This window comes from Halichoerus grypus, chromosome 9 (genome assembly GCF_964656455.1).
Source record: "Halichoerus grypus chromosome 9, mHalGry1.hap1.1, whole genome shotgun sequence".
NCBI lineage: Eukaryota > Metazoa > Chordata > Mammalia > Carnivora > Phocidae > Halichoerus > Halichoerus grypus.
In genome coordinates this window covers 125,222,530-125,235,857 of record NC_135720.1, presented here as the reverse complement: position 1 = coordinate 125,235,857, position 13,328 = coordinate 125,222,530, and the positions used below count along the sequence as shown (strand labels likewise).

General features: G+C 52.5%; 1 protein-coding gene across 16 annotated transcripts in view; it reads right to left on the bottom strand.

The window, feature by feature from the left end:
* RREB1 (ras responsive element binding protein 1) overlaps positions 1-13,328 on the bottom strand; it is a 172,918-nt gene that overhangs the window by 13,347 nt on the left and 146,243 nt on the right. For all 16 annotated transcript variants that reach the window (XM_036103911.2, XM_078055668.1, XM_036103909.2 and 13 more), the window contains 2 exons: positions 5,017-5,206; positions 1,085-3,983 (listed from right to left, as the gene is read on the bottom strand). In XM_036103911.2, the coding sequence (XP_035959804.2) occupies positions 1,085-3,983; positions 5,017-5,206 (3,089 nt within the window). The remainder of the gene's footprint in view (positions 1-1,084; positions 3,984-5,016; positions 5,207-13,328) is intronic.

The following is a 13,328-nucleotide window of genomic DNA, read 5'->3' as shown; positions in this document are numbered from 1 at the left end:
GCATGGAAACAATACCTACACTAAAAATTATTTGCTTTTTATCTGAAATTTAAATTTAACTAGCATCCAGGATTTTATCTGGCAATCCTGTATCATACAATTCTCTATTGGGTTTTAGGTCCTACCCATTAGTATTCGGGTGGTAATCTCCAAAAGGCTAAGGCTCTCACCCTATTTACCTTTAGTTCAATGATATAAACCCTGTATAAATATTCAGTAAATTAGAATTAAGAGGAGAGTGTATGGTCATGTGACTATGCAAAGTACCCCTGGTATAAAATTACTTAAAATGTACCCTCTTCAACTTCTCTTTAAAAATCAACATAAAGAAACTAACACTTGAAAAATACTTGGGGCTATCTTTTTGGCAATTTAAGTCCAAACATTAGACTTAGAATACGATTATATCTGGGTGTTTCTCCAGAACAGCTGTTGATTTTAGTATAAATAAAATTAAAAAAAAAAAATTCTACCCACTATTTGTCACTGATCTTCCCCATAATTGGGAAGCTAGGATTGCCTTAGCGAAATGAAAGAGAACTGTGAATATGCAATATTCCCTTTAAGAATATATGGAGTCAAAAGAACGTTCAACATATTAAAAGCTGCTCTGCAGAACTGGGGATGCAGTTTTTCCTGCCAAAGCAGCAAGTCCACCGTGGCCGATCCCTTAATACCAACTTCTACTTTTTCCTCACTGCCTCCTGTGGGTCACCAGGTAATCTTACTACATCCTGCTGAAGGGATGAAGTGGATGAAAGTCCGTGATCCAACGGGCCCAGGACCCTTCGCACCCCTAAACACCTACATGTAACACCTGCCTTCACCAGCAGCCCTTCGGGGGCCCAGACAGCGGGAACAGGTGATTTTGGTGACAAGGGTGCACAGGGAAGAACTCTCGGTCCCACCAGGCAAGCCCCCTGCTTCCAAGACTGAGGGAGAAGCTGAAAGTGGGGTCGTGGGGAAAGGGTTCTACGCTTCCAAGCCTGCTCCCTGTCCCGCTCCCCCCACCCCTTCCCCGGGCCAGACAGGCCACAGCCTCCCCTCTGGGCAGTAGCACTTCTGGCGTGGCGGGCCCTCTTACCAGTGTGTGTGAGCATGTGCCTCTGGAGGGAGCTGGCCCAGGGGAAGACCCGGGGGCAGTGGGGACAGTTGATCTTCTGCAGGCAGTTGGCGTAGGAGTTCCGCTTGGCCCTCAGCAGCTTGTCTTCGGGAGGGCTGCCCTGCTCTTCGTCACTGGGCCCGTGGGGGTCCGCGGGGGCTCCGGCCACTTCATCCTGAGCGTCATCCTCTGTAGTCTGTAGAAACGGACTGAACTTGTTGGTGTCCGTCGTGGCGAGCATCTTCTCGATGCTGGCAAACTCCCCGCTGGAGTCCAGGTCCACCCCGCCGCTGCTGGAGCGGGGCCGGCTCCTCATGCCCTTTTTCCGGCCCCTCTTCTTGGACAAGCCCACTGGCCCCTGCTCGGTGGGTGAGGGCGCCTCCGGGCTGTTGGCAGGAGGGGACGGGTCGCTGGATTCTTTTGGGCTGGTGGTGCTGGCGGGGGCGGCGGCAGCCCTGGGGGCCGCGCTTCCTAAGTTGTCCAGAGCTGCGCTGTTACTGCCAGGGCTCGTGGGCCCCGGGTCGGCCACCTTCGCTTTCAGCAAGGTGGGGGCCGAGGACACAGATGAGATGATCTGGGCGATGGAGGCCAGTGGGGGCAGCTCTTCTGTCACGGGGGGCTTTGGCAAGAGCAGCGGGGGCTTAGGGCGCAGCGGCCGCAACACCGCTGGGCTGCTGATGAGGGTGGGATTGCCCAAGATGGGGGAGCTGTTGACCAGAGCTGACGAGTAGATGGGGACAGCAAGCTGAACAGAGCCCTGCAGGGGCTGAGCGTGGGCTTCCAGAGTGGTGGCTGCGGAGGCCACGGGTTTTTCCAGGATCCCGCTGGGCCCCAAGGTCACTGGCAGGGTAGGGCACGGCGGAGGACAGGGAGAGGGCTGCTCGCCGCTCCCTGGTTCCTGCTCAGGCTTCTTGGCTTCGCCGGGAGCAGTCGCATCTTTGTCTCCTTTCCTGAAGTTCTTGGGGATGGACAGGTCGATGGGCTCCATGGAGCAGTCATAGGGCGCCGAGGAGGAGGGGCTCAGGAAGGAGGGGACATTCTCCTGCTTCACCTGGACCAAGGCCAGGCCCTTCTGGGAAAAGTCCAGGGGCTCGTTGAAGTCCACCGTGAAGCTGCTGGCGGGCTCCAACTTGACGGAGACGTGGGGAGGCAGAGGCTGGGGGGGGCCCCCATGAAGAAAGCCGTTCTGCGGCTCCAGGAAGGGCGCCAGGGGTTTACGTTCGCCGAAGGTCCCGCCACCGTCCTCGATCCTCCCCGAGGCCTCGGCAGCCGCGTCGGCCGGGCTCAGGCCGTCGGCCGCCAGGACATAGCTCTCGATGTCGTGCTCGGGCACGTGCAGGTGCTGCTTCAGGATGTGGTGGATGCAGTTGCGCTTGGCCGAGAAGGCAGCGCTGCACTCCTTGCACTCGAAGGGCTTGCGGCCCTTGGGGCAGCCGCCCAGGCCGCGGCCGCAGTGCGTGCGCATGTGGATGCGCAGCGCGCGGTAGTGCTTCAGGTCCTCGCCGCAGAGCCGGCACACCGTGTCCGGGGAGCAGAAGGCGTCCACCATCTCGGCAGCGCTGCTGCTCACGTACTCGATGTTCTTCTCGATGTCCTTGCGGGTGGCCTTGAGGTGCTTCTTGCGCAGGTGCCGCTCGCAGTTGGCCTTGACGGTGAAGGGGTAGTGGCAGATCTTGCAGATGTAGGGCCGCTCGCCGCTGTGCGTGCGCAGGTGGCGGATGAGCGCGGCCTTGTCGGCGGCAATGTAGTCGCAGATGTTGCACTGGTAAGGCGAGATGCCCAGGTGGGAGCGCACGTGTGCGCGCAGCACCCCGGAGAAGGCGAACACCTGGTTGCAGAAGCGGCAGGGGTAGAGCACCTTGCGCATGGCTGGCGTCTTCTTGCCGCCGGGCCCGGTCATGATGGCCTTGAGGTCCCCCTCCGTTATCTCCTGCTTGATCTTGGCCTCCATGCTCAGGGGCAGCAGGGCCTCGATGATGCTGTCTTGCTCCAGCTGCGTCTTCATCTCGGCCTGGACCGGCAGGTCCACCCGCGGCTGCTGCAGGAAGAGCTGCGCGGCGGTGTCTGGCTGGGCTCCGGCCGGGGACGGCAGCAGGTGGGCACTGGAGGCTGCCTCCATGGGGCCTTTGAGGAGCTTCAGGGGTGGCGGGGGGAGGCTGGGGCTGATGCAGCCTGGGGAGGCCTGCTGGGCGTTGAGGAGAGGCGGGGGCGTGGACGCGGCCACCACCGTCCGCGGGGTGACCAGGGGCTTTGGCTTCAGAGGGGGCATATGTTTGAAGATGGCCTGCAGAGGGGCAGCGGGGGCCTTGGAGAGAGGCGGAAGACTGATCTGAGGGGGGGCGGAGGCTGCCATCTTCAGAATCTGCTGGATGTCGGCCAGCTCGATGGCCGACTCGCCAGAGATGGGCTTGACCACAATACTACTGTCGGGCTGGATGATGAAGCCCTTCTGGAAGGGCTGCAGGGACAGGTGCTTCATGCTGTCCTTGGTAGCCGGGAGGACCGTGAGAGAGCCGCCCAAGGAAGCAGCTTCGAAAGGAGACAGACTCAGCATGTTGGTGCAGCCGGGGTCCTGAGGTAGCTGAGACTTGAGTGTCTGGAGCTGTATTGCTTGGTTGTCATCCGGCAAGGGCTCCTCGGCGGGGGCAGGCCTGGCGTCTTTGGTGTGCTGCAGGCCCAGCAAGGCCAGGAAGACCTTCTGGTCCAGGGCGTCCCCGGGCAGGGTCTTGGCCTGCAGCCTTTCCCGTCCCTGGTCCGTGGCGACGTGGGTCTGCCTGTGCAGGGCGAGTGAGGAGAGCATGGGGAATGCCTTGTCACATGTATCGCAGACGAAACGGTGCTGCTCGCTGATGCACCTTCGTAGGTTTGTCTCACACCAGGCCTGCATGGAAGCCGGGTAGGCAAGAGCAAGGGAATAAAGAGGATTTAAAAATAATCACTACCCTGAGATGCAGAAGGTATCCATTGTATAAGCTGCCCCAGTCCCCAGCCTTGGCCTCCCCCCTGCTTGCTAATTCCTGTCCCGGACTGAATCAGGAAAACCCCCCCAAAGCATCTCAAGCGTCCTCTTGCTTGATGAATGACATCAATCTCTAGGGTATCTCAGAGAAGCAATGAAATATGGTTAAGTAACAACAGCACAAAGACAGGATTAATTCTCTTTTTAAAAATGGTGTCCTGGAAAACTAATGGGCTGGGGACTTCCTACCACCAGTGGAGAACTGGCTACCTTCGTGATTGTGGGAGAAAGGGCATTGCCTGGGCAGGGGCGTGAGGCAGCGCCACCTGGGGGAGGGTTATGTGAGTGCATACGTGTGGGTATATGCATGTATGTGTGTGTATACATATGGAATAAGTCATTGAACTTCAGGATTCTGTGCCTCAAGAGTTTCCCTGTTGATATCCTCTATCCCAGTTTTAAAAAAAAAATAGTTTCAAAATGCCTTTGGCAGGTGTTTTGTAGGCAGAGAACAAATATGGTTCAGGTTAATAATGACCCCAAACATTTTTAATAGAAACTACATTAGAAATATTTACCTGTAACATGGATATTAAAGAAATATTTAAAAAAATACAAATTCAATTTAGATAGGGCTGGAGTAGGGGTGGTGAGCAATTCACAACCTTAAATCCAAACGCCCCAAGAACGGGCAAAAAGCACAGGTAAGCTAGACACATACTCAAGTTAATAAGAAATTCAACACAAAATAAAAGCCCACCTATGCCTCTCAGCTTAATGACCCAATGAAGATTGAAAGGATCAAGCTGAATTTCAAGAGAAAAGGTTGTGATTAAAAGAAAGACAAAACCCAACTGACAACATCTTAAGGAAGGGAAGCCTCAGGGTGAGGGGGTCTAGTCCAACGACGTGGCCCATGGAGGTAGCTGCTGGGTCCACGGGCCGAGCAAAATACCTGAGAAATTCGAGGAAACTTCCTACAGGAGAAGTCAGTGAATCCTAAGTCATGGAAGCCAGCAGGGATGGAAGGGTTGTTCTGAATGAAAGGCCTTCCCATGGAGTCCCTGGGAAGTTGTTTGTGGACAAGTGCGTTGTGGCGCAGCAATCCTCGATGTGTTCGAAAGGTTACGCAGCAAATGTCACATCTGGCAGGAAAAAGGGACAGGATATAAGGGAGCAGCCAAGTCAGAGTTTCCACTTGTCCAGTAGCGCGTTCTATTTTTTTGTTGCTTCACTTCAATTGAAATAAAAATGATAGGACATCAAGAAGCCACTCTGTTCGTGGTTAGCACCAAGAAAACTCTTCATTTAAAAAAAGTTATATTTTACCAATTTCTGGGTATCCTAATCTTTGCAGACAGAACAGGTGTGTCCAATAAGTTTAGCCGGGAACCTGAAGCCACGGTTGCAGGCTTACTTTGTCTTACCTGAATTATGCAGCATAGAGCGATCATTTCAAAGGTTTTGCTCCCTCCCTTGGCTCAATGGATTCTAATTATCATAATTCTTTAAAAGTCAAATAGCATACATTTGCGCAGAATCTAGAGCATCCCTGGTCTCTAATGGGGATGAAATGATCAGGATGAAATGATAATCAAATTCTCCAAGTGAATTAGTAGCACACGACAGTGACTATGTATTCAATTCTGATATTATTACCATTCATTATCTGAAAGACAACCATGGCTCCTAGACTAGGAGCAAGGCATCCTGCAGGGGCACAGAGCACGCCCCTGGTAGGCGGGTGGGTATCCTGACTTTCATCTTACGGATGGAAACACCGAAGCTCAAACACTTCACGCGACGTGGCCGAGGTCACACAGCCAGTGCGGAAGCAAAGATAAAATACGAACCCCGTTCATCCTCCCGCCCACACCTGCTACGATGCTGTCGCCTTTTCCTTGAAAGACTCCCACGGATGCAGTCCATCTAAAGATCAGCACCCTTCACCTCAGAGATGACCTACACCTTAAGTGTCCTGGGCCACAAAGATGTGAAACAAATGCATTTTATTATTATTATTTACTTATTCTTTTTTAGAGGGGGATGGAGAGAGAGTGATGAGAGGGAGGATGGGGAGCAGATGGAGCATGGGGAGCAGGGGGAGGGAGAGGGGGAAAGAGGGTGGGGGAGGGAGAGAGAGAAAATCTTAAGCAGGTTCCATGCCCAGCGCAGAGCCTGAAGTGGGGCTCGATCTCACAATCTTGAGATCAGGACCTGAGCTGAAAAGTCGAGAGTCAGATGCTTAAGTGACTGAGCCACCGACGTGCCCCCAAATGCATTTTATGATGCTTCCTCTACTCTTTCGTACCAGTGTCACCTTCTGGGTCTGCACTGAGAACCATCCTAACGACCATCTGATCATTACAGTATTATCAATATCCCCTAGATCCGTACTATTTAAATTAATTAAAATTTCCTCAGTCACATTACTCTCATTTCAACAGTGGCCTCAAGTAGTGCAGATCTAACACACTTCTATGTTTCTGTGACTGCAGGAGTTCTATTAGGGCTGTGGGCCTAGCACCTTTCCAAGTATTTGCATGTACAAACGCATTTGTCTCTCACAAAACCCCTAAGGCAGGTGCTAGCGGTGCTCTATAGGGAAGGAACGTGGGTCACTGAGGGGCAGAGCAACCTGCCGGGATTTACACTGCACACACCTCAGCGGAAACCTTCTTAGCTCTGAAATTCTTCTCTGTTAATAAAGAGATAATAAATCACCCATGAAGCAGCTGAGCTCATTTTCCTCTCGCGCTGAAACGAAGTACCAAGTACGTGCAACTCGGCTGTCCTTACCGCGCTGTGGCAGGCCACGGCAAGCAAGGTCCTGCTGTATGTCCACCGCTGTCTCTAGGGCCACCCCAGCCACATCTCGCCATCGAGATCCCTGCCATCGTTCCATTAAATTTGGAATACCGGGTTGCCGCGAGCCGCTCAAAACACAAAACTCCGCCTGAGGGAACGGTGCTTCGGCTCACCAAGTGTGACAAGGGCTCCAGGGAAGGAAGGGTCACAGAGAACCCAGGCTGCCTTTAGGTGCTGACGGTGCTCACGGCTGCAGGCCCACATGGCGCCACTTCCTGCCCCCCACCCCCCGCCACAATCCCTTGCACGCACGCGGCTCATGTTCGGGGGGCTGGAGGGTGGCCCCCCCAACCACAGGGAACCCTGGCCAAAGCACCCAGAGGACTAGGCCATGAGGAAGCAGCCTGGCCGCAGCTGCTCCAGTGTGCCACACCGTACGTGTGGGGGGGCTGTGACCCCCGGGGCCCCACGGCACCTCTGTCCCGTCCTGCCATCCTGGAAATGACACTTTCCTCTTCTACCGCGGTGACTCCAGTCCCCCAGACTCAAGTTCAACAGCACACTCCTCGTCGTCACCACCCCATCACCACCCCAGTGGTCAGCTGGAAGCTCTCCCCTGAGCTGGAGAGAAATGTCTGGACTGGGGACATTTAATGCCGACCAGACATCGGGTGATAGTAAGAAATCACTGTTACTTACTTAAGTTGTGGTAATATTTTGGTTATGCTTTTTTTTTTTTTTTGTAAGTCCCTTTCCTTTACAGATACGTAATGAGATGTTGGTAAGTGAAATATGATGCCTGGGACTTGTTTTCAAATTATCTGGGATGGGGGAAGAGATGAAACACCATGGGCTGGGAATTCCTGAAACTGGGGGATGGGTGCATAAGGGTTCATCACACTGTGCTCTCTACTTGTGCATAAGTTTAACATGATCCTAATACATGTAAAAGAGAGAACCACCTAAAGAAGAAAAAAAAAAGAGGTGAGCAACATCTAATTACAAATGGCTTATGAGAGTGGGCTGACTTTTCGTCTCTTTTTCTGAGCTTCAACAACATCCAAAGCACTATTTGTGGCAGATGCAGGTGCGGGGGGGGTTCAATTTATTAAAAACCCCAGAAGAGAAGCCCTTACACTGAGTCCGAGCCTCTGGGAAAAAGGTGGAGGGGCCGGGGTGGGAGGGAGGCGTGGAGCCCAGGGCTCAGGAAGGCTCCACAGCTGGGATTTACGTGCAGGCGGAGCGAGCCACACTCAGCGGCTGGGCAGTCAAGCCTGTGGCCTCATCTGGCGTGGCCCTTTGTGAACTGGAGATGGTTCTGATTTTCTCTCTCCCTGCCTCCTCCCCTCTGTCCAGGCTTGGCCAGAAGCAGGTGAGGCTTGGGAAGCCGTGGGGAACGGGAGCTGGTCTGTGCCTTCCCTGGAAGGTGAGAACAAGAGGAGGTAACAAAGTCGAGGGCAGGTGCCAAGGGCTGCCACTCGTGGGCACTCTGCACCTGACGTCCGCACTTGCTCTTTCCAAATTAAGAGCGAGCACTGACTACATACATTTTGCGCAGGACATTTGCAGAGTGTTTTAAATTCATCTTCACCCGCACCGGATGCTGCAATATCACAACAAATACCTGAACTCATTCATCCTAGCAACCCTGTGAGACAGCGCTAGTAAGAGTCAGTGAGTGTGCGATCCATCGGGGGCTAGCCCTGGCTCCCCGCTCTGCTTTCCCTGTGAAGACCACCGCAGTGGAGGGACTCACGGTCAAAGTCAGGTAAAGGGCTCGGGTGGGGTGCGCATTAAAATGAAGTCACGCGTCCGTGAACTATTTTATCTAACCTAAAACATATATAGTCGATCCTCATTACTGGCAGATTCCGTATCTGTCAATTTGCCCACTTGCTACAACGTACTTGAAAATCCGCGCCACTACTCGCAGCGTGCCTGAGGACCCGCCCCGAGAGGGCAAAGAGCCGAGTCGCCCGCCGTGTGCGTTCCTGGCTGCAGCCGCTCCGCCGTCTTGCCCCAGCCCCTACTGTAAACCCTTACACGGTCCACTTAGTGCCACAGTTCTCGCGTTTCTGTGCTCTTTGTGGGTGGTTCCGTGGTCTGAGATGGGCTCCAAGCACAGCGCCAAAGCGCTGTCTCCCGAGCGTGAGCTCGAGGAGCTGGGATGTGCCTGATGGCAGAACATGCGTGTGTCCCACAAGCTCCGTTCAGGCACGAGTTACGGTGCTGGGGGCTGGGAGTTCCAGGTCCCCGAGTCAGTGCTATTTATTAAGTATGATTTCTTTAAGCAGAAACAAACATAAAACCAGGGTCTGTTATTGATTAGTTGATGAAAAGGTAAGCAGAGGCTCGCAAGCAACTAACGCTGTGTTTCCTCTAGGAGCCACGGTTTAATATTCACTAATTCTGTGTTGGCTGCAATCTTTGAGAACAGAACGATTGGGACTAACGGTAAGCAACTGCACATTCACTCCCCAAGGGCTTACGCTGGAGTCTCACTGCACTGAGAGAAGATCCAGGTCTGGGTCATTGCATGGATCATACTCCTAATACAACATCTTTCATTTCCAGGTTTGGACTTTTTTTTTTTTTTAAAGATTTTATTTATTTGAGCAAGAGAGCACAAGCACGGGGAGCGGCAGGCAGAGCGAGAAGCAGGCTCCCCGCTGAGCAGGGAGCCCGATGTGGGCCTCGATCCCTGGACCCCGAGATCATGACGTGAGCCGAAGGCAGACACTTAACTGACTGAGGCACCCAGGTGCCCCTGGGAAGAAAAGTTCTCTTATTTTTCTCCTGTACCCTAGAGACCTTTTGAATACCTTTCCTGAGTCTACTGCACTAGTGCACTGTTGGCTACGAATACTCAACGTGAGGGGCGTCACAAGTCAGTTTTCTAAGAGGGAGGACAGGGTCTCATAATATGGCAGTTAGAGCTGACTGCAGCTATCGTAGCCATGAGTGTTTAATGACACCGAGTTTTCTTCACTTCTAACAGGTCTATCCCCCCTTCCATTCTCTCGTTCACCTTCAAGCCCCTCCCGTTTCTGGCATCTAGGACAGTTTCACACATAATAGGTGCTCAGTGAACACACAGCTGAATTAACCAGCACAACCACAAGCTCTGTGTCCCCCGTGGAAGGCAGCTGGGGAGCGGTGTGGGATACGCTCGGGGACCAGAGACAGTGGGAGGGGAAGTGGAGGTTGTGCAATCTTGGACAACTTATTTCATCTGTATTTTGATTGCCTACGGGGCAAAATTTCCCACACAGGCCTGAGACAGGAATTGCTCCCTCCATGACCTCCTTACTATAGCAAGAATTAAGTGACAGGTCCTCAAATCTGTGGACACCCGATATCCCAGGCCTGGGAGAGCTCTTCCCCATCCTTCTCTGAGCCCCTGACTGCTCTCTCCTCTGTAACATGGGGATTGTCAGAGTTACTGTCAGTGACAGAGAATAAAATGCTTGGAAAACTGCAAGGTGCTACTCCAAACTTAACCATGACCGTATATTGCTAGGAACAAAACCATCAGGAATAGCCCATTTCCTGGCCACGACAGCAAACATGAAAACGCAGGGAAAATGAATTTTACTTTCGAAAGGATGTGTTCTCGCTCTTCATTCTCAAGAACTTTACCACTGTCCCCACTGCTTCTGTTTAATCCTTGAGACTCACGGGAGAAATGCATGTTCTTCCTGGTCGCCCTCTGTCCTGCACCACCTGCCCCCCCCCACCCCCTGCCACCCCCCTGCTCCTGGGGCCACAGCTCAGAAGAGAAGTGCATGCCGTCCCAGCCTGCACGTGCACTCAGAGCCTTCTAATAAAATTCAAGTAAGGCCCAGAGCCACAACTTCACGCCTCTCCAATTCATGGGATTCAATCGATGCACTCCTATTTCACTTCTGAAAATATACAGAATGTCATCTCATAAGCTGCTCAAAAGTGGCAGAGGGGGAAAAAACACACCAAAAAACCCAAAAAACAAACCTGCTTTGAAACCAGAAGCACATCGTGGGGGTGGTTAAAAGGAAGAAAATGAAACCCCACAGAAAAACACTGCTTGCCATCTCCCGCTCGGCACCTGTTGGCAGACCTTAAATAAAACCAGTGTGGAAAACCATCACCCAGAAACATTTGGACGGGCCTTTGTCAGCCAGAGACACTCCGTTCAACCAGCCTTCCGAAGGCCCCGGGAAGAACACTCTGCAACTGTTTCTAAAGAGCTCTTCAGGGACAATGGAGACCATTGTCACTCTGTGGGCGACGCTGTTCGCCGCGGGCTCTGATCTGGGGGCGTTTGCTAACCTCCCTTGGGCTTATCAGTCTTCATGAAGACCACAGCCATGGGTCGGGTGGGCCCCAAAACTCTCCCCTCACCCCCTGGCTTGTGGGATGTCTCCATCCTGCCCTGGACGCCACTCCAGGAACTCACGGACAGTACCACTGCAGAACATGCCGAAGGAGCAGGACTGCACTTTGGAAGTCGTAGGACCGCGGAGCGCTGGAGGACGATTTCATCTTGTGTGTGATTCGGACAGTGTGCCAGAGGGAAAGCTTACAAACTCAAGAGATTGCTTTCTGATACCGCGGCAATGCAAGAGGAGGGCAACTTTCCCAAATGGAGAACTTCACTGTCAGTAAGATCAACGCATTTGGGGGAAAGTGTAACTAGGGAATCCTAGGCACAGGATTTACAGATGCCAATAGAACTCTTCTAAAAACTCTTCTAAAAACAAAACTTTTTTTCTTTTTACATCACATACTGAAATAAATTACTCTAAGGAAAACAAAAACTCATCAGTGGGAAACACTCTAAAGACAAGGTGAGGTTACATATCAAACACAGGGATGAATGCTAAGATGGACATTCGGCCCATCCTCAACTTACAAACACACACCTGTGTATGTGTGAACTCCAAATCACTCTGCTCACAGAAATAGTGTTTCTGGACTCCAAGACAGTTCACCAGAGCCTGGTTCACCCAGAAAACACCTGAATTCCAGCACATGTTAGCAAACGCTTCTCTCAGAAAGAAAACTTAATTGAGAATCCTGGAGATCATACCATTGCCCCCTCCCCACCATGTGACATCCCAGCCTCCTGCAGGGCTGCTCGGTCATGGTGGCTCCTATTACCGGGGCCAGGGCTCTGCAGTTGTGGTAGGGGTGGGTGGGAAGGCAGGAGGTATAGTTTTGGGGCATGCAGTCAGGGCTGTCCTAACAGCAGAAGGCCGAAGCAGCTGTCTGCAGCTTATCTGCTCCCCCCGCCCTCCCCCCACCTCCCTTAGCACCACTTGCACTGTCACCAAAGGGGTATGGGTAGGTGTGAAGCACAGATAGGAGAGGGCCGGGGTGGGGGGTCTTAGGGGAGGGAAATGCCTCCCAGCAGCATGCAGGGGGGTGAGCCAAGTTTCCACTGAGGCCCCTGGGGGCTGGAGGGACACACCACGAACACAGAGAGTCTTCAATATATACACTTTATCCACAGCCCTTCCTGTCCCTTCTCCTGCAGAAATTAAGCAAATAAGCAAAATCACACAGCAGACTGGCCCTAGATTTGATGTGGGCTGGCCTGGTAGAGAAGCCCAATTCTCACAGGCGAAGTGACCTGCACGGGTCCTGTAGCCACAGCTCAGCCTCTGCCGCCGGCTGTCACAGGCCCGTGGACAGCGCGGCACGGGCTGGAAGAAGCCAGCAGGTCAAGGAGATAACTCTCCTTCCTTAGCTGAGGGCTCTGTCCTTTCAATTCTCAAAGGACTTGAGTGACAATGAATGATCTTCTCATCCATACCCAGATCCACCACTAGTCTTAAAAAAGACAAAAGTTAAAATTTTAAAGTCATGAATTGAAGATGGACACCTGTGACAATGAGACAGGGCACCATGATACCAGTTCTTTTATAAGCCATGCCCTTGTGAGAAGACGCTATATATAACCCTGATCTGGGGTAGAAATGCGATAAATGTGCTCTTACGGTCTGAGCAGTCTGTGTAGGGGGTGAGGGTCCAAGAGGAAGCCTGATACAAAGCCAGCAGTTTGAAGGCTCATAGCAGAGCGAACAGTTACCCTATCAGGAATAACTGTCACCATCCGGGACACCAGCCCTGAAATAAGGAACGTGTGCCCACCAACCGGAGTGGGTTTTCCAAATAGCCTTCCCAAAGTGCCTACGATGGGAAGGAAGCCTACAAACACACCCAAGACTGAAAGTCAAGCCAAGGTAAATTTGAAGGCAAAGTTACTAGCAATGGGGTTTACCGAAGTGGAAAGCAAGACCACCAAGAAGCTTTAAAACAAAAAACAGAAACCTTGCAGCTAAACAAATTTGGGGATTAGCTCCTCCCAGTGCTCACTACAGTAATACTGTATTCATCTGGTGACCTCAGCTCTCCAGAACAGGAAGAAAACTCTGAAGTCCACAGGAAAGCTTAAGAGCAGGCCGAAGAGATAACCAG